The 25953-nt window shown below is 37.4% G+C and overlaps 1 protein-coding gene across 1 annotated transcript in view; it reads left to right on the top strand.

The window, feature by feature from the left end:
* The window catches only part of LOC123875014 (synaptogenesis protein syg-2-like), a 234867-nt gene extending 209284 nt beyond the window's left edge, over window positions 1-25583 (top strand). Inside the window, exons 18-21 of the mRNA XM_045920640.1 lie at window positions 3382-3485; window positions 4437-4605; window positions 9380-9385; window positions 25574-25583. Coding sequence (XP_045776596.1) covers window positions 3382-3485; window positions 4437-4553 — 221 coding nt within the window. The 3' untranslated portion in view covers window positions 4554-4605; window positions 9380-9385; window positions 25574-25583. The remainder of the gene's footprint in view (window positions 1-3381; window positions 3486-4436; window positions 4606-9379; window positions 9386-25573) is intronic.
* Window positions 25584-25953: the final 370 nt, after the last annotated feature.

Below are 25953 nucleotides of genomic sequence, written 5' to 3'. Positions count from 1 at the left end.
AAGGACAGATGGACAGACGGACAGACGGAAAGACAGACAGACTGATAGACAACGAAGTGATCCTATAAGAGTTCTTTTTGCTTTTGAGTTACGGAACCCTAAAAATATTTAGTTTTATTTGCCCCGTATTTTATTTTCATAATTACCGGTTTCTCTATCCTGACATACGGGGTAACCAGTAAAATACGGGGCCTCTGGCAACCCTATTCGGAAAATACTGTCACATTCAAGTTAATGTCAAATATTTTGTTTTCAATTACAGAAAGCTGCATCAATCATTATTACAATATTTTCTTTGTTGTGATTGGCTGAATTTTTGAGTTTCAGCCAATAAACAGACTGTTTGCCAATTAAACGTCATAACAATATAAATGCCAGAAAGTTTAACCAAATAAAACAAACTTAATGAGAACCTAGTGAGAATGCAAACGGCACACAATTTATAATACATATTATGTTAGTCGTATATAATAGATATTATAGTAGTCGTTCACTTTGGTAATAGTCAGATTCTCATCAGTAAAATTGATATTGGTCGATGTATCGTAAATTATTGTTTCGGTGACAAATATTTTTATTATCTATTTATCTTTGAACAGAATGGAATAGAATGAAATGGAATGGAATACAATGATAAATTTTTATTCCTGTAAACTTTTAGGTAAACTTCAAAGTGTTTTTGGATGGTCAGAAAAATTTACCACTGGTTCGGAATGCCGTTCCTACGTTTTCTAGGGTTTCGTACCTCAAAATGAAAAACGGAACTCTTATAGGATCACTTTGTTGTCTATCTCTCTGTCTGTCGTGTGTGTCAAGAAAACCTCTAGGGTACTTCCCGTTGACTCAAAACCATGAAATTTGGCGGGTAACCTAACTGCGTAATTTTGGGTAGTTTTTTTAATCGATAAAGAAAGTTTGCGACATTGTTCAATAAAAAATTTGGATTCCAACTCCTCAATCCTGATGTTGCAGGGGACCTGACTACTAAAGCTAATGGGATTTAAAAAGTGTCGATTATTAATTGATATTGAAGGTATCTATACCAAGTAAACACTTTGTCGTTGACCTCAACCCTGATGCTGTAAGAAATTGCATTCCTAAATCCTGGTGATCCCTCGGGATTTGAAAAGGATCCGTTCCCATCCGTTTAAATATTCTTACGTGATACAGAAACAAGTTGCATCCCGGGGACGGGCTATTACGGAGAGGCAACTTTTGTTCTGGGAAATGAAAGGATCGGGATTTTTAAAAACCTAAATCCACGCGAGCGAAGCTGCGGGCATTAGCTAGTTGTAAATATATTTAGAAGCTACTATAAGATAATAGATAAGGTACTTATTTCCTTATATTTTTATTGTATGGCAGCGCGCGGTTTTAAATTATAAATTGCACGTCCTGTCCTTTTCTGTAATACATTTTTTTCTCAATATCTACCGCTTTATCTCATAGCAAGAGTCCGTAAGACATAATACAGTGAAAATAGGCAAAATATACAATTTTTGCAGTTTCCACGTCAGTACCTGTCGAATTTTTCTAACAGTGTAAGCAGCAGAGCTGAGTTTACCATCAAGTGTTGATATGTGGGTGTTCCATAGAAGCTTTGCATCTAACATTATTCCGAGAAACACGGGGTTCTCCTTTATTTTCAACATATGATTATTTATCAATGAATTTATGTCATTTAAGGTCCTGGTATTGGGCAGTGTGAATTCAATACACTTAGATTTCTTTGCATTTGGAAGTAAATTGTTAGCAATAAATCAGAGAGTGACCTGTGATATGGCATTACATATAGTATACATTGTCAAAAATTATAATATTAAAGCTGTGCGTATTGCGTGAGGAATAGGTTGCAAGAGAGTTGCAACTTGCAGGGTTTGATGCATACGCTATTGCCAGCAAACATGAGACATATTTTTATCTACAGGCAACGTCTGAGTAGGTAACGCATACGTCTAACGCAAGTTGAAATGTATTTAGTTAGACCTATCGACAAGTTTGGAGTCGGGTGCAGTCTAAATGTGGCCCGTGTGTTTAGACTGTCCGTTTCTGTCAGTTTCACGTGTCGTCCCCCGCACTTCACCACCCCGCTTGCACAAATCGAGACAGCACGAAATTTTCAAGATTTCTGGGTGTAATTTCTGGTTTTCGTAGTTCCCACATAATTATAACAATATAAAATATATAACGATAATTTTTTTACTACATAATATTCATTAAATTTTCTAGGTCTGTGGTTTTTCCAAATTTCATTAAATTGCTTCGTTGTCTAGAAAAACGAGCACAAAGTTGGGCCTTTTTTTAAAGAAAAATACAAATCTTTGAGCCCCTGTAATTTTAAAACTACATATTTTTAGAAAAATCTAAAACACCACAGACACAGATATTAGTTTCTAGACTATGTCTGCAAAATTTCATGGACTTTGGTTGCTTAATATTCAAATGAAATGGGAACTACGATTGTATGGAGTAAGTGACGGAGAGAGCTCTGTTAATTGCCAGTAACTATTGCAACCGATTAGCTATGTATTTAGAGAGATTGTAATTAAAATCCCAAGATCACTCTTTGATATTCCTGGAAAAAAATATATTCCATATCTGTCTCCAGAACGCGAGCTGTCCCTGTACCAAATGTCACGATCGGTTCAATGATCAAGTCATGAAAAGGTGACAGACAGTCAGACAAACTTTTTCATTTATAATATTAATATGCTTGAAAATATGAGCAGTCACTATGTATTTTGAAAAATATTTTGCCTGATATAAAAAGGGTACAATTTAAATGCTAATTTAAAAACACAAAACGAAATTTTCACCATCTCTGTCTATCTATCCGCTGAAACTAAATGGTAACTAAAAATTGAATTAAGCCAATACAAACTAAATTCAACTAAAAAGCGTTTTGCAGCATCAAAAAAATATAAACCATTCGCAAAACTGAATGACTGTCAAAAAAGGTTTAAATAAAACTAACCACGTGTGAGTCTGACTAGGGTACAGAGAGTTCCGTACCTTGTTTAAAATATTTTTCATCGTGGAAAACATGAAATGGGTATGATGACCGTGCGCGAGCGTAGTTAAACCAAAAATTGAACAATAAATTAGTGATCCGCTAACGCTGCACTTCAGTTGGTTTATGTTATTTATGTGACGTGCGGGGGTGCCCCTCCCCGCCCTCTCCCACCTCATACCTCGATTGCCATCTCGACCTGTCGCAACTAGGAAGATACCTATACTCAGCTCTATTCATTGCCCGCTGAGTGATTCTGGGCTTTTTAGGCCCATACTCCATAGTTAGCGATTATGTCTTGGACCCCCATCATCGATTAAGCGTCCTTCACCACTTTGATACGGAACCCTAAAATATCAATACGCTTTCAGACGGCAGCCCTCCAGCGAAGAGAGCGGGGCCTGTCAAAAATGGGGCTCTTCACACTAGCGACGAGTGGCCGGACGAGCGCCGAGTTAGTATAGCGGATAAAGTGGTACGTGCTTTTTTATTTCTATTTTCTCTTTTAGTAGCGTTTCGGTTTTTTTGAATGTACTATGCTTTTACCTGCGAATTGGTTAGAGATCAAATATCTTTATAAATACCATATTGCCCTTATCCTTTGTTGCCCATAGCCTTTGATTTTTTTATTGAAAATGTTACAATAAAATATAAAAAAGCCTTATCTAACTATTGTACAAATCATGTCCGCGTGTAATGGTGCTAAAAATACTGGCTGTATCCTTTGTTGCATTACTTAAAAATATTATAATTTGTATGTTACAATGTGTATTTGTGAATATAATAATTATTATAGTGATTAAAATATGTTGCGAACAATAAGAAAATAATTAACTTAAACAGTGTTTTAAGCCCATTCCACTTAAACTTACGTTTATAGTTAGTTTCAGCTTCCTAACATAAATTTTATAGCACTAAATTTATTAGATGCCTATGAACAGCAAAATACGGGCTCACTGCGCTCGTGTTACTTTATTAGTTCAGATTTGTTGCAGTTATCCTACTGCAAATCTCTCATAATTATCTATAATTAAATTTCTTAACTTCCTTTTACGTTTCCTTACCCCAGATAATAACATGAAAATTGTGCTTCCTATGCTGACATCGTTAATTTACGGTCAATATAATTTTATACTGTGATTTTTTTAACTCCCGACCCAAAAAGAGGGTGTTATAAGTTTTACGTTTGTATCTGTGTATCTGTCTGTGGCATCGTAGCTCCCAAACGAAAGAACCGATTTTTTTGTATTTTTTTGTTTGCAAGGTGGCTTGATCGAGATTCTTAGCTATAATCGAAGGAAATCGGTTCAGCTGTTTGACAGTTATCAGCTCTTTTCTAGTTTTCTTATAGAGGTTTTCTGTCGGGGTTTTTCTTTAATTTTGAGTTATATCTGTATAACTACGTATTTTGTTTTCTTCTTTACAGTCAATATCATCAACAAGCACCGTCTCAAGTAAGCCAATAACAGTCAGCTCAACTGCGCTAAGCAGAAGAGAACATCTCATAGCGGAAGAGATACCTGGACCAGAGAGTTGTGTATAGAATAGTTAGTTAATTTTGGGTTTAATCAAAATGGCGGCGTGAGGCGACTGTCGTATCGTTAAAAGCAGTATGTCTCTGGATTCTATATCTATTATTGGTTTAAAAGCAGTAATCGAGAATTCATGATGATTTTATTTTGCTTATAAGCACATGTTTGATAATTCAAAAATGCTTGATAAAAGTTTACTATCTTAAATATGTATCAATATGTATCGAGATTCAATTTGTTTAAATCAGATTTTATATTTTGAGTATGTTTGACAGTGGATTCGTGCGAATCGAAATTCATACAAACTTTTGAAATATAAATGGCAATTATTGAAATCACCCGTCGCGTCGCGCTGGCAGTGTGAGACGACCCTTAGAAGAATTTAGGAGAATTTTTAAATATTTATAAGAATAAATTCTATGTATTGACTGTGAATATTGTGATAAAATTGTTGTAAATAATGTAAATGATGGAAGAGAATAAAAATTTAAGTGATTTGCCTTTTATTTTTTTATATTTATGAATACGAAATCTATATTATAATCTTGACAATGGAAGAGGGAATAATATTTTAGGATCCATTATAATCATAATACTATTATTAATAACTAGTGACCCGCCCCGGCTTCGTACGGGTGCTTGAAAATAAAATATAGCCTTAGGGCCGGCGCACATATGGCAGAGCGCAGCGCAGAGCATGCACGCGAAGTTTTAGTTTTCTAATCGCGTGACACATTACGCGAATTTCTACCAGAGAATACGCGAGCACGCGCGGTACTGCGCATCCGCGTGCAGTTTGTGCAGTGCGCGCGCACAATTGATTTTAGATGAGATTTTCAATGAGGACAATGTCGATAATACTTTGACTGTGAAAAATGCTCTGCGCTGCGCTCCGCCATATGTGCGCCGGCCCTAACTCAGAAAGAATTGAAACATTCTATTGATGAAAGTCCAGCCTCCTGATACAGAAATATTTAGGTAACTATAAGAAATAGAATCCCGAAAGTCTATTTGCAACGATGAATATTGCAATCGAGATGTAAAGGAAAAAGTAAGTATAACCGTAAGCTACGCACGGACTTTTGCTACTTAACCAAGAATGCTAGTAGCATTTCCAAGCTGAATGGCTCCCGCAAGCTGTTAGCTGGCTCTTTGTGCAAAACGAGCCCTCTCACCTGAGGAGGCAATTGGCGAGTCGAGCAAGCTGAGTGCTATGTCGCTTAAGAGCCTTTGAATTAATATAGGCTTTTCAGTTAATCCGACAACTATAAATTTTCTTCTTGTGTTTAAATGTTGGTGGGTAAATTCAGCTTCTTGTCATAATATTATAATGACCGTGTTATTGTATGACAGTATAATGGCCGTGTTTGTTTAAGAGGGGTCTCTCCGTCACTCGCTCCATACAAACGTAGTTCGTCTCTCATTGGAATACTGACCAATCATACTCAATGGAATTTTGTAGAAACGTTCCAGGAACTCCGGTTTCAAAGTTACGCGTTCTTAAAAATTCACATACACTTTGAGCCCCTGTAATTTTAAAACTACATATTTTTAGAAAAATCTAAAACACCACAGGCACAGGTATTAGTTTCTTAGAATATGTGTGCAAAATTTCATGGACTTTGGTTGTTTAATATTCAAATGAAATTGCGGCTACGATTGTATGGAGTAAGTGACGGAGAGAGCCCTGTTAAATTACACGCGTTAATAACTATAATACATACATACGTACTTATAGTATTTATAGTTTTCAAATAAAACGCTTCCGGTTTGCAACATTTTTCATATGGGCTCTTAATTACATATGAGGCTGGGAGTAGGTAATTGTTTAACCGGTCGGGGATTAGGTTAGCTGTTGCAGCGCTTTCGGCCTCTCCCTTAGGGCTGCATACCTCACGTAGACGATTAGCCTCGATGCATTAACCAGTTCAACTTAGCTTGCTACAGCTTCAAACTACGTTTAGCATGAAACTTGGATAGGATACTTTAAAAATGCAAGAATGGATTTTGTTGGAATTTTCGTTTTCAATTAAGCGGAAGGAACTGAGAGCATTTCCCATTATTATGTATTTTTATCTATACTAATAAATAAAATTGGAGTGTCTGTCTGTAATATCGAAATAACTACCGCATATTAAGGTCATATGGTTATTTGAACGATACTATAACTGAGTCACACGTTTCTGTCTGTCTGTCTGTTTGAAAAGGCTAATCTTCGGAACGGCTGAACCGACACGGTACGGTTGAAACGAAACGGTAGAGAATTGACCAGGGAGTAACATAGGCTACTTTTTAACCGACCTTCAAAAAGGGAGTTGTGTTTTGAGCAGGCGGATCACCTGACGTTAAGTGATTGCCTCCAGACATGAACATTTAAAGCACTAGTTAGACAGATGAAACACCGATGCGTTGTCGGCTTTTCAGGAATTTGTTGATCCTTTCCCAGTAACCTCAGGTTAAAATCTAGTAGGAACATAACCGAAGAGTTGATTCCACAATAGGCATGTGCGTAGTGAAAAAGGTCTGGCACAACGGATGGTTGAAGTTCACCAGACATTAAGCTGTAAAAAGAAAACCCGCTTTTAACAAGAGTAATGTTTAAAGCTATATTTAGGCTGTCTGGTTATCTAGATGATGTGTACCAGTAACTTTATTCACGTCGATTTAGGTCTTTAAAACCCGTGCGAACTCTTTATTTTCCGGATCAAATCATAGCCTATTTTACGTCTCCGGGATGCAAGCTGTCCCGTACCAAATTTCGTCAAAATCAGTTATGCGAATGCCTATGTTGTTTTTTGCTGGCAAAGGTTTGAGTCCCATTAAGCCGAGTATAAAGCGATGATGTAGCAAAGTAGGTCAACCCACTGTTTATTTTAAATTTCCACAAACCATTCTAACTCGTCACACGGATAAAATAGGGCATAAACCCGACAAACGTTTGGGTACGTCTGCACTCCACATTCCAGTTGCTACATAAACATTCTACATACAAACATACGGGTATAATATGGACTGTCCTCTCAGTGTTGTTCATTTCTCTCGACTTTCAAGGGGCCAACGGTAAAGAGAAACTTAATTGGAGGCTTTTCCGAGTCTCAGGGCGTTTTTTCACGGATTCACGTACGTCATGTTTTGCGCTTACACGACACTTCTCATTCGTACATTTTTCTAAGGTCTAGTTGCATGACAGGCGATTAAAGTTATTAACTCCCGACCCAAAAAGAGGGGTGTTATACGTTTGACGTGTGTATCTGTGTATCTGTCTGTGGCATCGTAGCTCCTAAACTAATGAACCGATTATAATTTAGTTTTTTTTTTGTTTGGAAGGTGGCTTGATCGAGAGTGTTCTTAGCTATAATCCAAGAAAATCGGTTCAGTCGCTTGAAAATTATCAGCTCTTTTCTAGTTACTGTAACCTTTACTTGGCGGGGGTGTTATAAATTTTTCATTTACACTTGTCTATATTACGGTCAAGGTTACATTTTGATCACGACTGACGTTTTTGATTGTAATTTTTTAGGAGTAATCGTAACGTAATTTTAACAGTCTGTCATGCAATTGGCTTTAACAGGGCTCTCTCCGTCACTCGTTTCCACTCGTTTCATACAATCGTAGTTCCAATTTCATTTGAATATTAAGCAACCAAAGTCCATGAAATTTTGCAGACATATTCTAGAAACTAATATCTAAGAGCCCTCTTAAACGATAATTCCAGCAACGTCAGGTTGGTTCATCTGTCAAGCTTATATAAGTAGATAAGTTAAGAAAGTTCGATATAAATGCACATACGTCATATCACCTCCTCTATCGTCTAGAGCTTTTTTTACCCTTACACCAACAGCACTTAGATAGAAGTCGAACGCTGCGATGTCACTAAGTTAATACTTGTATCGTACAGTGAATCGAAAAACTTAGCATCGATAACATAGTCAAAAAAAAAATTGGTTGTCTGTAAAGTCGGTTTACTGACGATAGTTGAACGTGACAACAAAGGCCGATTGTGCTTCTTTGTCGCTCGTTCCGCGCTCTCGCTTGCACTTCAAGCCTTACATGGAACGCCTCAGAGCGAGGTAACGCCGCATGAGTCATGTTTTTTCGTGCGTGCAGCCGGCTCTATCGAATTATAAGACGTTGTCACGTCAAAAAGCTGTGTACTGTCGTTGCATGTGTAAACGGTTCATAGAAATACTAGCGCTCGGAGTCATCACAGCACTTTGTCGTGTCGTGCGGCAGTCCGTGGGAACACGCCCTCAGGCTCAATGAAAAATTACGAGCCAAACGAGCAAACGCCTGGGAATGTCAAGCTCATTTTCGGGGAGAAAATTCTTTTTGAGTGCGTTCCTTAAACTTACAAATGTGCTGACGAGCTTATTGTTATAACATTTTACTTCATTACAAGTGTAAATTATATAACACCCCCGACAAGTTAAGGTTACAGTAACTAGAAAAGAGCTGATAATTTTCAAACGGCTGAACCGATTTTCTTGGATCATAGCTAAGAAAACTCTCGATTAAGCCACCTTTCAAACAAAATAAAACTAAATTAAAATCGGTTTATCCGTTTAGGCGCTACGATGCCACAGAAAGATACACAGATACACACGTCAAACTTATAACACCCCTCTTTTTGGGTCGGGGGTTAAAAATATGTGAATTTCCCCAAATACTTCGGCTGAGATTTATAGAGCGCACTTCGACTTAGCTAGACTTAAGAGGGGTCTCTCCGTCACTCGCTCCATACAAACGTAGTTCCAATTTCATTTGAATATTAAGCAACCAAAGTCCATGAAATGCAGACATATTCTAGAAACTAATATCTATGCCTGTGGTTTTCCAGATTTCTGTTAAAATATTCGGTTTTAAAGTTACGCGCTCTTAAAAATTCACATACAAATCTTTGAGCTCTTGTAATTCAAAAAAAAATCTCAAAATTCAAAATATTTTTATTCAATTAGACTTTTACAAGTTCTTTTGAATCGTCAAAAGCATCTAACACTGGTTCGGAATGCCTTTCCTAGCGAGAAGATAATTTTAAAACTACATAATAAGTAAATATTATTTTGAGAAAAATCTAAAACACCACAGGCACAGATATTAGTTTCTAGAATATGTCTGCAAAATTTCATGGACTTTTTGGAACTACGATTGTATGGAATAAGTGACGGAGAGACCCCTGTTAAGACACTATTAAACCGAGCTAGCGTTATACCGCTTGCATACATCTGTCTCGTTTTAACTGAAACTTAAGTCTTAGCAATGTCAAAGTGCACTCTATAGATTTCAACCTTAGTCTCTTGAATATCCAAACCTTTACCACTAGATTATCTTTTTATTCCCTTACACCGATATTACAAGGTGGATTTAGACATTCGCAAAAGAGGCATAATGCCTCACATTCGTTTCCAATTTTTCTAGGGGCGAGATTATGCGTGAAATATTGGCTATAGTACGGTCGTGATAATACAAGTGTAAATTAAAAATTTATAACACCCCCGACAAGTGAAGGTTACAGTAGGTAACTAGAAAAGAGCTGATAACTTTCAAATGGCTGAACCGATTTTCTTGGGTTATAGCTAAGAACACTCTCAATCAAGCCACCTTTCAAACAAAAAAAACTAAATTAAAATCGGTTCATTCGTTTAGGCGCTACGATGCCACAGACAGATACACAGATACGTCAAACTTATAACATCCCTCTTTTTGGGTCGGGGGTTAAAAATACGAGTAGGTATTTACAACACTCACTATTACTCGACTAAAGGTGTAAATGGAACATAATTTCATTGAGGGCCCGCACAATAAATCTAGTCACCTATAAACCTATAAAGTTCCTGGAGTTGATTGAGTCAGTATTTTTATTGTTTGGGGGGCTTGAATCAATGGCAAATGTTTGAGTAATAAAAACCATTTTACGATTGTTTTCACGGGAAAATTTGTGGCCCGTGAAATGCCTTTCCGCAGTCATTTTCTTATTGAATGCTTTGTTCTGGAGACATTGTTAAATTCCTCGGGGAACGTTATTTTAATGGGTAACACTCTCATGCTCACCACTCTCTTATGGGGTTGCATTGTTGTTAAGTAATGGAATTCGTGATTGAGTAGGGATTAGGTCGCTTTTACTGTTTATTTATCTTGGTATTAGAAGTAAGTAGGTTACTTATCAAAGAAACTAGATTTTACCATATAAAAATTAATTATTTAATGTTTTAGAGTAATAAATTTAAGACAAGAGAGGAAGAAGAGGAAAATATCGTGAAGAAACCTGCAAGCATGAGATTCTCCATAATATTCTCATAGTGTCTGCCAATCCGTACATACTGGGCCATTCTGAGAGGAGACCTATTCTCAGTAGTGAGCCAGCGATGGGTTAATTTTGATGAGGTATTCGTTGAACTCGTTGCCGCCACGGATTATACTCGTAGGTATGTGTAAACGTGTTTACATGTTAGTGTAAATAAATTGATATTGAGCCGCGGGATGTTGTACTCTGCCTTTCTAACTCTGATTTATGTTTTAATGATATATTTAGGATTATATAGGTAATTCCGCTTTGTAATTAATTAAGAAAATGCAAAAAAAAACATCGTCCAAATCACGAAATGACAAATAAAAAATTCCAACGCTGAGAGAATCAGAATCATTTCACCCTCTATTTTCTTGCATTACAACTTCTCGTTGGACACGTTGCCGAAACGAGTTGTGTGTGTCAAGGCCTTTACATTGTAGTGCAAATAAATCTATATGTGTGTCAAGGCCTTTACATTGTAGTGTAAATAAATCTATATTGAGCCGCGGGATGTTGACCTCTGCCTTCCGTAATAAGCTCGTTCGCAGATAAATCGCTACAAAATCAACTGCGATTTGTTTGCACTCGCCGGTTCACTGCGTTCGACCGATTACTGCATTATTCGATACCTACTCCAATAATTCTGGTGGCACTTTTTTTTTTTAAAGAATATTAGCCATTTTAATCATGACTAATATTCTGCTTTCACCTCCAATTAAGCGTAAAGCTTGTGCTAGGAGTGGGTACGACAATAGTGCAACGGCTGCGCTTTGAACCGCCGACCTTTCGGAATTCAGTCTACTCCTATAACCGTTGAGCTATTGAGAACTTTATTCACTAAATTCTTAATATTAACTAACTAATCGCCTTGACTTTACTAGGTGGAACTTCTGAAAATCCTCTCTTCGTCAACTTATCTTTATAACTTAGACCTCAAGGTCTAAGTTATAAAGATCGCCGGTTCGATCGATGACTGCATTGTTCAATGCTCCAAATAATTCTGGTGGCACTTTATTCACTAAATTCTTAATATTAACTAACTAATCGCCTTGACTTTCCTGGGTGGAACTTCTGAAAATCCTCTCTTAGTGGAGGTCTAAGTTATAGAGATTGCCGATCGATTGTTCGACCGATTACTGCATTATTCGATACTCTATTTTCCCATTATTCGATACTACATTTTCGTGAATAGTTCTGGTGGCACTTCATCACATCACCATCATGATCAACTCATCGCCGGTTCACTACAGAGCATGGGCCTCCTTTCAAAGTGAGAAGGGTTTGACCATAGTCCATTAGACTAGCCAAGCGCGGATTGGTAGAGTTTGAGAATATTATGGAGAACACTATGGAGAACATTATGGAGAACATTATGAATAACTCTCATGCAGGTTTGGTTTCCTCACAATGTTTTCCTATAGTAAAACAAGTGATATTCAATTGCTTAAAACGCACATAACTCCGAAAATTTATGATATGCGTGCTCAGGATTGAACCCCCAACATCTCGAATAAGAGACGGTCTTCTTAACCACGTGGCTATACAAATTCAAATTATTTTTCAAATTCAAATTATTTTAATTCAATTAAACTTTTACAAGTGCTTTTGAATCGTCAAAATAATCTACCACTGGTTCGGAATGCTGTTCCTACCGAGAAGAACCAGCAAGAAACTCGACGGTTGCTCTTTTAAAATGTACAATTTACAATAATGTGCCACGGGCTATCACGGGTCACTTGATACCTGATAGAGAAACTCTGGAGGTTCTTGTTGTTTTTATGCTAAAAATGCTTTAGTAAATATAACACGAATACAGGTGATTGCAATGGAATTCCGGGGATCACAGAATGTCGGACGGACGACTAATTGGGTGTAGTGGAGGTGTGTATGTGGCAAATGGAGATTTATTACCGCCTTTGGACATTTTGGTCGCCGCTCGCGAATTATTTGCTAGGATTTTGGCTGACATCTAGTCTGCGCTGTTAGTCTTTTGTTGGGCTGGACTGAGCTAGGCTGAGCTGTGATGTGTTGCAATTTTTTTTGTTGTATTTTATCTAGAAACTAGCTTACGCTCGCGACTTCGTTCGCCTGGACTGAACAAATTTCAAACACTACTTTACCGCCTTTGGGGTTGAATTGTAATCTTCTCTACTCGGATGTCTACATTAAATAGGTATCTGCATGTTAAATTTCAGCTCGATTCGTCCAGTAGTTTGAGCTGTGCGTTAATAGATCAATCAGCCAGTTAGTAATCTTTATTCTTATAATATAATTTAGATTAATGTTTTAATGAGCATAACACAAATAAATGTGACTGCAGCGGAATTCCGGGGGATCACAGCGGTTCGCAGATTGTCGGACGGACGACTAATTGGGTATAGCGGATGTGTGTATGCGGCAAATGAAGATTTATTACCACCTTTGGTCGCTGCTTGCATGGTCCTGTTTGATTTTCAGTGTTTGAATTCATTGTAATAGTGGGAATATTATATTATGCCTTTACTAAGTAGCTATTAGCTGGGATTTGGCTGAGATCTAGATTCAAGGCTGTGCTGTTGGTCTTTGTTGGGCTAGACTGAGCTGTGATGGGCTGTGTTGGGTTAGTGTTGTGTGTGTGTTTTTGTTGAATTTCATTACAAAAATTGTTTTATTGAACAATTGTAAAATCCCAAAACGAAAAACTTGCACTTATAACGTATTTCCAACTAAGCCCTGCCGCACTGTTTTTGCGCAGCACTCCTTCATCAATCGCATTTGTCATGAATTTAATATGCTTCATCACAAACATCGGCAACTCAACATTTTTAATTCTACGACGACCTGCTTTCGTCGTAACATCATTGCCTCCCTGCGTAAGGGAGTTAATTAGTTTATAAGAGATTTAACGATGTAACGTGTTAATTTAATATTGATATTAATTATTGCATCTTACCCCACTTTACTACCTACTAACCTTTTAAAATATCATTGTATTTAAATCTTTTGTACTAGCCTCTTATTAACGTTTATACTATGTATCTTTTTAGCTATAAACAATTATATTTTTGTAAATATTTTATGTATAAAAGTTGTAGGTTAGTCGAATAAAATAAAATAAAATAAAACACAAATAAAGGTGATTGCAGTGGAATTCCAGGGGATAACAGCGGTACGCAGAATGTCAGACGGACGACTAATTGGGTGTAGCGGAGGTGTGTATGTGGCAAATGAAGATTTACTACCGCCTTTGGACATTTTGGCTGCGCGGTCCTTTTGTACATATTTGATTTTCAGTGGTTGAATTCATTGTAGAGGTACAGATATTAAATTATTTTAGTAGTCTATTTAATAGCTTTATTAACTGGGACTTTGGGTGGGAGACAAATACATTTGACTCATTTTAACTCTAAGTACAATCTGAGCAAAGTCAAAATACATTCTAAAGATCTAAGCTTAAGGCCTGCGCAGATGGGGGACTAGGTCTATTCATACGGTTTTTCGCGTTTATCGTGGGCATTATAGTCAGGCAAAAGTCCATCGTCTGTTCAAGTCCTTAGTGTCGGTAGACTTGAGGTCATGTATTTTTAACCCCCGACCCAAAAAGAGGGGTGTTATAAGTTTGACGTGTGTATCTGTGTATCTGTGTGTCTGTGTATCTGTGTATCTGTGTATCTGTCTGTGGCATCGTAGCGCCTAAACGAATGAACCGATTTTAATTTAGTTTTTTTTGTTTGAAAGGTGGCTTGATCGAGAGTGTTCTTAGCTATAATCTAAAAAAATCGGTTCAGCCGTTTAAGAGTTATCAGCTCTTTTCTAGTTTTCTTGTAGAAAAGAAGGTTAGATAACCGTTAGGTTCATAATATTATGTCAATAGACAAATGTCAAGCTGTCAAGATGGAAGTTGCCTAAATACATAATTATTTATTTGAAAATGATGTTTTGGAAAACTCAAATACTTTGGATCGTCGGGGGTGTTATAAATTTTTAATTTACACTTGTTTCGTGTTTTCTCATGAATACTCACCTCCCTGCAAGAGACCTATCCCCAACTTGGACGTATATCGGTTGAAGACAATGACGTAAGTATATTTAGCTCAGGCTTATACTGATTTCCCACGGTGCGTCATTTTGTGGATCATCATGCTAGGCTCTTCCAACCACGACGTACATGTCTGTGTTACAACGGACGATACTCTTCACATGGTGCATCGGTGCGGGCTAGTGCGCGTACATCCGCAACATCATGCAACGTGGGAAGCCAGTATTAATCGGAGAACACCCGATAAGTCACTAATCAATCTATCTCTGCATTGACCGTGTAGACTGTAGAATGTAGATAGATCCATAATAGGGTCAGTCAGGAAAGCCTTCTATATGCGATACGATACGGATTTCCTATACAATTAACTAGAATCTGCTTATTATCTCAGCCTGAGTTTCACAGGCTAGAGTTGACGGAAATCCGGTATAATAGATCGAATTGTCTGACTGGTAACTAATTGGGTAGAGATCGGATGTGAGGAGCAAATGAATGTCACCACTGAATATTTGTAATCAATTCAAGCTTCATTATCATCACTATCACGCACGCAAGGCACGCTATGATGATGACATAGTTTTGAGTACTTTATGGAGAACACAAAAGTATTTCTCGTTGACTATAGAATCAGCTTATTGTCGTAGCCTGGATTTCACAGCCCAATGGTGTCGGAAATCCGGGATGACACAGCGGACTGTGTGACGGGCAACTAATTGGGGGAGGGAATCGGATGTGAGGACTTGACAAATGAAGATTTATTATTACTTTCCACTTGATATTTCTAAGAACTCACACTCTGGTCCCGAGCTTTCTTATGAGGCCCATATTATGCGACCATGTCTTAGATCCACTGGCAACAGTCACTGTTCGGTATTCAACTTTGGGTTGAGTGAAACCAGTTACTCCTCAGTGGGTGGAACTTATTGGGTTTTAGCAGTATAACCTTTTTTATATTTCTACATAGGTAGATACAAGTTTACTGCAATCACACCTGGTGGTAAGTGATGATGTAGTGAGCAGTCTAAGATGGAAGCGGGCTAATCTGGACGGGATATGTCAGTGTTTACTAAATCCATATTCCATACCCCTTTGGTTTGTACGAGGCATCTTACCGGAACGCTAAAATGCTTGACGGTACGACTTTGCTGGTAGGGTGGTAACTAGGCACGGCCGAAGCCTTCCACCAGACCAAGTGGGTTGGGTGAAACCAGTTACTCCTCGGTGGGTGAAACTTATTGGATTTTAGCAGAATACCCTCAATATTATCACTCGACGCTTGAGTTACACGATAATTTATCAGATGTTTGTGATGGTGATAACGTTTCATAGTACTTTCTAAGGCATGAAGGAAAGGTAAAGACAATACATTGGATTATGTGACGGGCAACTAATTGGGTGGCCCTGGATCGGATGTTAGGACGTAGCAAATGAAAATTTATCACCGGAAAGGAGGTAAACTGTTCAACGCTGACCTTTTAGCACCTACTTAACACCTTTTAGCTGACACCTACTTAACATTATTTACAGGAGTATGGTCTAGACAGATAAATAAAAAGTATACTGAATTCAACCACTAATCTATATTACATATAATAAATTGTAGAAAAGTGGTGTCTGTACAATGGAAATATATAAAAAAAGTAGCAGGGGTTGTTATTATATCGATGCCGAACCCGAAATTGTAATTAATTTTTTTTTGTCTGTTTGTTTGTGTGTTTGTGCACGCTAATATCAGAAACGGCTTATTTGATTTAGATACTGTTTTCACTAATATATTGTAATAAGCTTCACTTAACATTTAGTGCTTATTTCATGTCAATCGGTTCATAAATAAAAAAGTTATGTTAATTTAAAGAATCACGGCGAACATTTTTAACGTACAGAGTATATGCTGCCCGAAAAGTCACTATTCCACGCGAACGAAGTCGCGGGCACAGCTAGTTCCAAAATAAATGTTATCCGGCTATTGGCTTTCACAATCCAATGAAATTCAGCTTAGGCCTTAAATTTTTCAAATAGACCTCAAACTTAATAATCGATCGGGCTTAAAATCGCCTGGCCTTTGCAGCTTTTTTTCTTGCGAGTTTTACAGCTCTTAACAGAGCTCTCTCCGTCACTTACTCCATACAATCGTAGTTCCCATTTCATTTGAATATTAAGCAACCAAAGTCCATGAAATTTTGCAGACATAGTCTAGAAACTAATATCTGTGTCTGTGGTGTTTTAGATTTTTCTAAAAATATGTAGTTTTAAAATTACAGGGGCTCAAAGATTTGTATTTTTCTTTAAAAAAAGGCCCAACTTTGTGCTCGTTTTTCTAGACAACGAAGCAATTTAATGAAATTTGGAAAAACCACAGACCTAGAAAATTTAATGAATATTATGTAGTAAAAAAATTATCGTTATATATTTTATATTGTTATAATTATGTGGGAACTACGAAAACCAGAAATTACACCCAGAAATCTTGAAAATTTCGTGCTGTCTCGATTTGTGCAAGCGGGGTGGTGAAGTGCGGGGGACGACACGTGAAACTGACAGAAACGGACAGTCTAAACACACGGGCCACATTTAGACTGCACCCGACTCCAAACTTGTCGATAGGTCTAACTAAATACATTTCAACTTGCGTTAGACGTATGCGTTACCTACTCAGACGTTGCCTGTAGATAAAAATATGTCTCATGTTTGCTGGCAATAGCGTATGCATCAAACCCTGCAAGTTGCAACTCTCTTGCAACCTATTCCTCACGCAATACGCACAGCTTTAATATTATAATTTTTGACAATGTATACTATATGTAATGCCATATCACAGGTCACTCTCTGATTTATTGCTAACAATTTACTTCCAAATGCAAAGAAATCTAAGTGTGTTGAATTCACACTGCCCAATACCAGGACCTTAAATGACATAAATTCATTGATAAATAATCATATGTTGAAAATAAAGGAGAACCCCGTGTTTCTCGGTATAATGTTAGATGCAAAGCTTTTATGGAACACCCACATATCAACACTTGATGGTAAACTCAGCTCTGCTGCTTACACTGTTAGAAAAATTCGACAGGTACTGACGTGGAAACTGCAAAAATTGTATATTTTGCCTATTTTCACTGTATTATGTCTTACGGACTCTTGCTATGAGATAAAGCGGTAGATATTGAGAAAAAAATGTATTACAGAAAAGGACAGGACGTGCAATTTATAATTTAAAACCGCGCGCTGCCATACAATAAAAATATAAGGAAATAAGTACCTTATCTATTATCTTATAGTAGCTTCTAAATATATTTACAACTAGCTAATGCCCGCAGCTTCGCTCGCGTGGATTTAGGTTTTTAAAAATCCCGATCCTTTCATTTCCCAGAACAAAAGTTGCCTCTCCGTAATAGCCCGTCCCCGGGATGCAACTTGTTTCTGTATCACGTAAGAATATTTAAACGGATTATCCTTTTCAAATCCCGAGGGATCACCAGGATTTAGGAATGCAATTTCTTACAGCATCAGGGTTGAGGTCAACGACAAAGTGTTTACTTGGTATAGATACCTTCAATATCAATTAATAATCGACACTTTTTAAATCCCATTAGCTTTAGTAGTCAGGTCCCCTGCAACATCAGGATTGAGGAGTTGGAATCCAAATTTTTTATTGAACAATGTCGCAAACTTTCTTTATCGATTAAAAAAACTACCCAAAATTACGCAGTTAGGTTACCTGCCAAATTTCATGGTTTTGAGTCAACGGGAAGTACCCTAGAGGTTTTCTTGACACACACGACAGACAGAGAGATAGACAACAAAGTGATCCTATAAGAGTTCCGTTTTTCATTTTGAGGTACGAAACCCTAGAAAACGTAGGAACGGCATTCCGAACCAGTGGTAAATTTTTCTGACCATCCAAAAACACTTTGAAGTTTACCTAAAAGTTTACAGGAATAAAAATTTATCATTGTATTCCATTCCATTTCATTCTATTCCATTCTGTTCAAAGATAAATAGATAATAAAAATATTTGTCACCGAAACAATAATTTACGATACATCGACCAATATCAATTTTACTGATGACAATCTGACTATTACCAAAGTGAACGACTACTATAATATCTATTATATTCGACTAACATAATATGTATTATAAATTGTGTGCCGTTTGCATTCTCACTAGGTTCTCATTAAGTTTGTTTTATTTGGTTAAACTTTCTGGCATTTATATTGTTATGACGTTTAATTGGCAAACAGTCTGTTTATTGGCTGAAACTCAAAAATTCAGCCAATCACAACAAAGAAAATATTGTAATAATGATTGATGCAGCTTTCTGTAATTGAAAACAAAATATTTGACATTAACTTGAATGTGACAGTGTTTTCCGAATAGGGTTGCCAGAGGCCCCGTATTTTACTGGTTACCCCGTATGTCAGGATAGAGAAACCGGTAATTATGAAAATAAAATACGGGGCAAATAAAACTAAATATTTTTAGGGTTCCGTAACTCAAAAGCAAAAAGAACTCTTATAGGATCACTTCGTTGTCTATCAGTCTGTCTGTCTTTCCGTCTGTCCGTCTGTCCATCTGTCCTTCTATCCGTCTGTCATGTGTTCATGAACAAATATTAGTATTTTCAATTTTCAAAGTAAGATAACTACATATATCAAGTGGGTTATCATATGAAAGGGCTTTACCTGTTCATTCTAAAACAGATTTTTATTTATTTTTATGCATATTTTTTTTAATGCATAACAGTTTTTGATTTCTCGTGTAAAATGTCGAAAAAAATACCCGAATCGGAACCCTCGGTGCGTGAGTCTGACTCGCACTTGGCTGGCGAAACCGAACACTGACGTTATGTCCAGTAGAAAGAATATTTTCCTTTTGCGGCAATGCGTAGCCGAAACCCACTCGATATTGATCATGGTCGTAGCCAAGGCGGCGGGGCTTGGTTTGAGGATGTTAGCCTTTTTTTATACAAGTTAGCCCGTGACTTTAATCTTTTCTAGTGGTAAGTGATGATGCAGTCTAATTTCTTGGCCGTTAGGGCCATACTGACCATATAACTAGCCATGACCGAAGCCTCCCACCAGACCAGAAATTTAGAAATGGCGACTGCGCCTGGGAAGCCGTCAAAAACCTAAGCCTAAAATAATACTTACACTATTTCTTGCATTTGCTTACCAATTTTTTTTTGGAAATATATCAAACATTTCGCGCTCACTTCACTCGCGCTTTGAATTTGTATTACTTGGTGTAAGCCCCGCAATTTCGTTTGCATGAATTTAGAGTTTTAAAAATTCCGTGGGGGATTTTCCGGGCTAAAAAGTTTATGTCTGGGATGCAAGTTACCTCTGAATAGTAAGTACCAAAATTTTGGTAAAGAAGATGGGCCGTGAAAGGGTAACAAATAGATAGGCAAATAGATATACTGTCGTATTTGTAATATTAGTATGGATAGGGAGCTTTAAAAATAAAATCTTGCTATGGCTAAACTCGTTTCCCTTTCACTTTAATTCTTTCTGTAATTGAACCAAAAACACTTACGCTCACTGCGCTCGCGCTTTTTTATTGTTGTATTTTATCTCACTGTCAAATTGAAAGGCGAAATTCCACTAACCAGGTAATTAGCCCATAAAGTTGAGCGAATGTTATTTTCCTCATGACAGGATTCAGTTCCGGCCCTGATAAAACCTCTCCCGAAATCGATTCCTGGCTACGGCCATAGTATTGATACTGTGAAGGTGGAATTACAAGTTAAATGTAAATTTAAGTTAAAATGCAAAGATTGTATGCATGAAATGTATAACATTTTGCTTTACAAAACTAGAGTTTTTAAAAGCTATTTAAATAAATAAATCTTTTATTTAAAATCACATTGCAAACACAGTTCACCAATCAAGACACGGCAACATACAGAGAAAAAATACAAAACTTACAAATAAATTGAAATATCTAAATAGGCTTTCCATGCATTTCAGAGAGAACCACCGCCTATTTCTTCAAATACTTCAAATTTTTAAATTTCTTCAAATCTAAACCCCGTATTTTTGATGGTGGTAGCCTGTAAATCAAAAAGAGGCAGGTGGCAACCCTACTTGCCACATGACATTACAGAATGAAAAATTGTTTTCATTACTCGGTAAGCCTACTGCCATAGTTTCACAGAAAGTGTGACGGTAGTTGTGACCTCTGATTGGTCGACTCTCTTTCACTATTTGCTAAAATTGATGATTGCAACAACAATTTTTTCTTTTTTGTAATCAAAAACAGAACACGGACGTCATACAGGTTGACTAATTGCAATCATTTCTGACCGGCTAACATTGTTCCGCTAGTGGCTCAAACTCACTGTCGCAGCAAGAACATGGTAAATTCAGCCAATCACAGCAATTAGAATTGGTTATCACAAATGCACCGATCTAGGAACCGAGAATACACGAACCAGGGCAGATAGAGATGAGAACAATAATATCATACGTAGGAAATCGACGGGGGATCGTTGACAATGATCCTCTTAAAGCTTTTTGTATCGTTTTGAAGTATGCACAATCACCTTAACTGAATCGAACTGCAAATTCTATTAAAGTTATTGGCTATTGGCTTTACGAATCCAATCAAATTCATTAATTTTTCAAATAGTCCTCAAAGTTAATATGTTAACCGATCGGGGTTGAAATCAGATGGCCTTTGACCTTCTTCTATTGATGATTTTATGGCTCTTGAAACAATTTTGCTCCGTTTCTAAGTATACAATCATCTAATACTGACTTATTGCTGATTCGAAAATAAATGTTATCCGGCTATTAGCTTTAACAATCCATTATAATGCAGATAAGGACAAACCGTTTTTCAAACGGACCGCACCGCTTATTTTGTCTCAGCTCTATAATCCGGGGCAGGGAAATAAACGACAAAACCCGAGTTAATACATTAATCGATCGGGCTTGAATCGGAGCGAGGAACCCGGGGCAGTGGCTTAGCCTGTTTTGAACCTGTGGCAATAACGAGCAATCAAATAAATTAATGATAAGTACGTGAGTGTCCAATTTTAAGAAAGGGGTTAACCGCAGAATTCAATCGGATGGGCAGCGTTTGGGAAGAAGAAGGCCATCTCGGCTAAAATTCCTCAGTGCTTGAAGAGCTTCAAACAGTGCTTGAAGAGCTTGAAGTCTTCAAACAGTGCTTGAAGAGCTTGAAGTCTTCAAACAGTGCTTGAAGAGCTTGAAGTCTTCAAACAGTGCTTGAAGAGCTTGAAGTCTTCAAACAGTGCTTGAAGAGCTTGAAGTCTTCAAACAGTGCTTGAAGAGCTTGAAGTCTTCAAACAGTGCTTGAAGAGCTTGAAGTCTTCAAACAGTGCTTAAAGAGCTTGAAGTCTTCAAACAGTGCTTGAAGAGCTTGAAGTCTTCAAACAGTGCTTGAAGAGCTTGAAGTCTTCAAACAGTGCATGTTGCCAGTGATAACATGGATCTAAGACATGGTCACTAACTATGGGCCTCATAAGAATACTCACTCACTCAGCGCGCGGTGGAGAGAACTACCTATGCTTGGAATTTCTTTACGAAATTAAATCAGACATTATAAGATCCTAGGAGAACCAGAGTAACCGAAATAGCTCAACAGGTTGCTAAGCTGTTGGCTGGCCAGGCAATGGACAGGGCGCATAGTTAATGATGATCACACTAATATTATAAAGGAGAAAGTTTGTATGTGTGTGTGTGTATGTATGTTTGTTCCTCCTTCACGCAAAAACTACTGGACGGATTGGGCTGAAATTTAGAATGGAGATAGATTATACCCTGGATTCGCACATAGGCTACTTTTTATCCCGGAAAATCAAAGAGTTCCCACGGGAATTTTAAAAAACCTACATCCACGCGAACGAAGTCGCGGGCATCAGCTAGTAATGTGATAATTTTCAAATGAATTATAATATCCTTGCTCACCTGCATTTACAGCAAATAAAAATGATTGATTGATAACAGTAGTAAATCCACACGAATTAAGTTATGGGCATCATCCAATATGTACCTATAATCTACATAATCATACGGAAAAAGGATCTTGTAAACTAATGGCACCTATTTGACCTGCCAGGGGAATAATAAACCTTAATTTGCCATGTTCGCACACCGACCGGCAACACCCAATCAGTAACTCACTTGATACGACTCCCGCTCACTCTTATTTTCTCGCTGAGGTCACCTATATCCGTTTTCTGTTAGCAAGGACTGAAAATTGGTAGGATGGAAAAACCTAGTAAACCAGCGGGCACCTACTTGTTCACCCTTGAATGCAATCTCATCTGGTGGTAAGTTATGATGCAGTCTAAGGTGGAAGAGGGCTAACCTGGAATGGGTATGGTAGTTTTTAGGGTTGCGTACCTCAAAAGGAATAAAAAACCGGCCAAGTGCGAAAGATTCACGCACCGAGGGTTCCGTACTCGGGTTTTTTTATTAAACTCTTGCCGTGTAGGAACCCTTTTGGTCGGCATCGTACAGAAACGCTGCTGGATCGCTTTGCAGCACGGCTTTGCCGGTAGGGTGGTAACTTGACCTGCCTGAAGAATATTAGGCCTTCTAAGTAAGCACGCTCCAATCTAGCTCTCATCACAATCACCAGAAATAATTGCCTTCAAAAGCAAACCCAGCAGAAAAAATATAATTTAGCTAGGAATATAATATACTCCGCGGCGGAAATCCGGCGGAATACGCCGTGTCAGGGAGTCTAACTAATTGGGTGCAGTGGCTCGTTAAGATTAATTATTGCGACGGTACGTCATGTAGGTAACGTTCAGGTCAGCTGGGTTTTATACTTGATTATTTGAGGTCATATTTTTTTTTCGTGATTTCCTTTTTTTCATAAAGAATAGCGAGCAAATGAGTAGGCGGGTCACCTGCTGTTAAGTGATTACCGCCACCCATGAAAATTTGCAGCACCAGGCACCGATGCGTTGCTGGCCTTTCAGGGATTTGCTGTTATTTGTTGTATTTTCCTTTTTTTAATTTGAAAATTTAAACAATACGGTGAGTAATGAAATATATTTCAGTTTATATTATTATTTAATTTATCTATTTAAGAGGGCTCTCTCCGTCACTCGTTTCCACTCGTTTCATACAATCGTAGTTCCAATTTCATTTGAATATTAAGCAACCAAAGTCCATGAAATTTTGCAGACATATTCTAGAAACTAATATGTATGTCTGTGGTTTTCCAGATTTCTGTTAAAATATTCGGTTTCAAAGTTACGCGGTCTTTAAAATTTTCATACAAATCTTTGAGCCCCTGTAATTTTAAAACTACACATTTTTAGAAAAATCTAAAACACCACAGACACAGATATTAGTTTCTAGAATATGTCTGCAAAATTTCATGGACTTTGGTTGCTTAGTATTCAAATGAAATTGGAACTACGATTGTATGAAACGAGCAGAAACGAGTGACGGAGAGAGCCCTGTTAATCAAAAATATCCTTCTGATTCTGAGAGGAAATCCTAACTGCATAGGTCTCTTCGAGTTGAGTTGAGATGATAATGATATGCTCCAGTACTTATTAAATAAACATTGCATTTTATAACTTATCCTTTATTCAATAATTTAGGTATTTATACGATCGTTAGTGATAAACAAAACGAATCTAAATTAAAACTAAATAACTAAATTAAATTAAATCAATGTCCACTGAAATCACTGTGTATCTGTCTGTGGCATCGTAGCTCCTAAACTAATGAACCGATTTTAATTTAGTTTTTTTTGTTTGAAAGGTGGCTTGATCGAGAGTGTTCTAAGCTATAATCTAAGAAAATCGAAGCCGTTTGAAAGTTATCAGCCCTTTTCTAGTTACTGTAACCTTCATTTGTCGGGGGTGTTATAAATTTTTAATTTACACTTGTTACAAGTATAGTTAGACTTTTGTCCAACTAAAGGAAACTGTATAAAACGTTAGTGACACAGAAATCCGCGCAAATACGCCGCCGTGTCAGCTTGGTAACTGATTGGGTGCAAAGACTCGGATGTGCCAACACGGCAAATTAAGATTTATTACTCCCTCGCCACCTAGTGTGCCGGTCACCCAGATTTTTTCACATAGAAACATTCGATTGCATTGTTCTCGGTTTCACAGAACTGTTGAGCTCTTTTTGGGTATAGCTTTACAAACTCTTTTGACATTTTTTTTTTAAAATTTGTACCAGAAAGTTGGAACAATAAAAAGAAAAACCGACCAAGTGCGAGTCGGACTCGCGCACCGAGGGTTCTGTACTCGGGTATTTTTTCGACATTTTGCACAATAAATCAAAAACTGTTGTGCATAAAAATAAATAAAAATCTATTTTAGAATGTACAGGTAAAGTCATTTCATATGATACCCCACTTGGTATAGTTATCTTACTTTGAAATTTTAAACACATTTTAATTTTTTTTTTAAATGATATTACCACAAATTCGCGGTTTTCGGATTTATTCCTGTACTTGTGCTATAAGGCCTATCTACCTGCCAAATTTCATGATTCTAGGTCAACGGGAAGTACCCTATAGGTTTTCTTGACAGACACGACGGACGGACGGACAGACAGACAGACAACAGAGTGATCCTATAAGGGTTCCGTTTTTCCTTTTGAGGTACGGAACCCCAAAAAGAAAGAAATTAGACAGGGAAACACTTCTTTATGTGAGATCTGTACCAGTGATTGTATTTTGTTCTAGCTCATTCAAGGTACTTACGAGTATTTTACCAGTAACCTTTATTTTGCAAGTATGAAGCGATTTGCCTCCACGTTTTTTATTCGAACCACTAGAATATGGTACGTTCTTCTGGCTTCAGTTTTCACATACAATTTCATAGGTAGTCAAGAGTGAATAGACATCAAGTGCGCTCCACCGTAGGCTGCATCACTTGCCAGCAGGTCTAATTGCAGCCAAGCGCTAGTCTATTAAAGAGAAACCAACAAACCAATAAACAAACACATTTAGATATAATGTAGGTAATGATAGTTAAACGTTCTAGTATCCCGATACCCTTAGCTTTAGGTGTTGTCCGATTTTTCAATCGTCAAATAACTTTTATCTAAGGAATAAATTGGAGGCTTTGACAGTTATTGTACCTACAGGACAAGTG

This window comes from Maniola jurtina, chromosome 19 (genome assembly GCF_905333055.1).
Source record: "Maniola jurtina chromosome 19, ilManJurt1.1, whole genome shotgun sequence".
Classification (NCBI taxonomy): Eukaryota; Metazoa; Arthropoda; class Insecta; order Lepidoptera; family Nymphalidae; genus Maniola; species Maniola jurtina.
The sequence above is the reverse complement of the archived record's forward strand: the minus strand, read 5'-3'. Positions and strand labels throughout refer to the sequence as shown.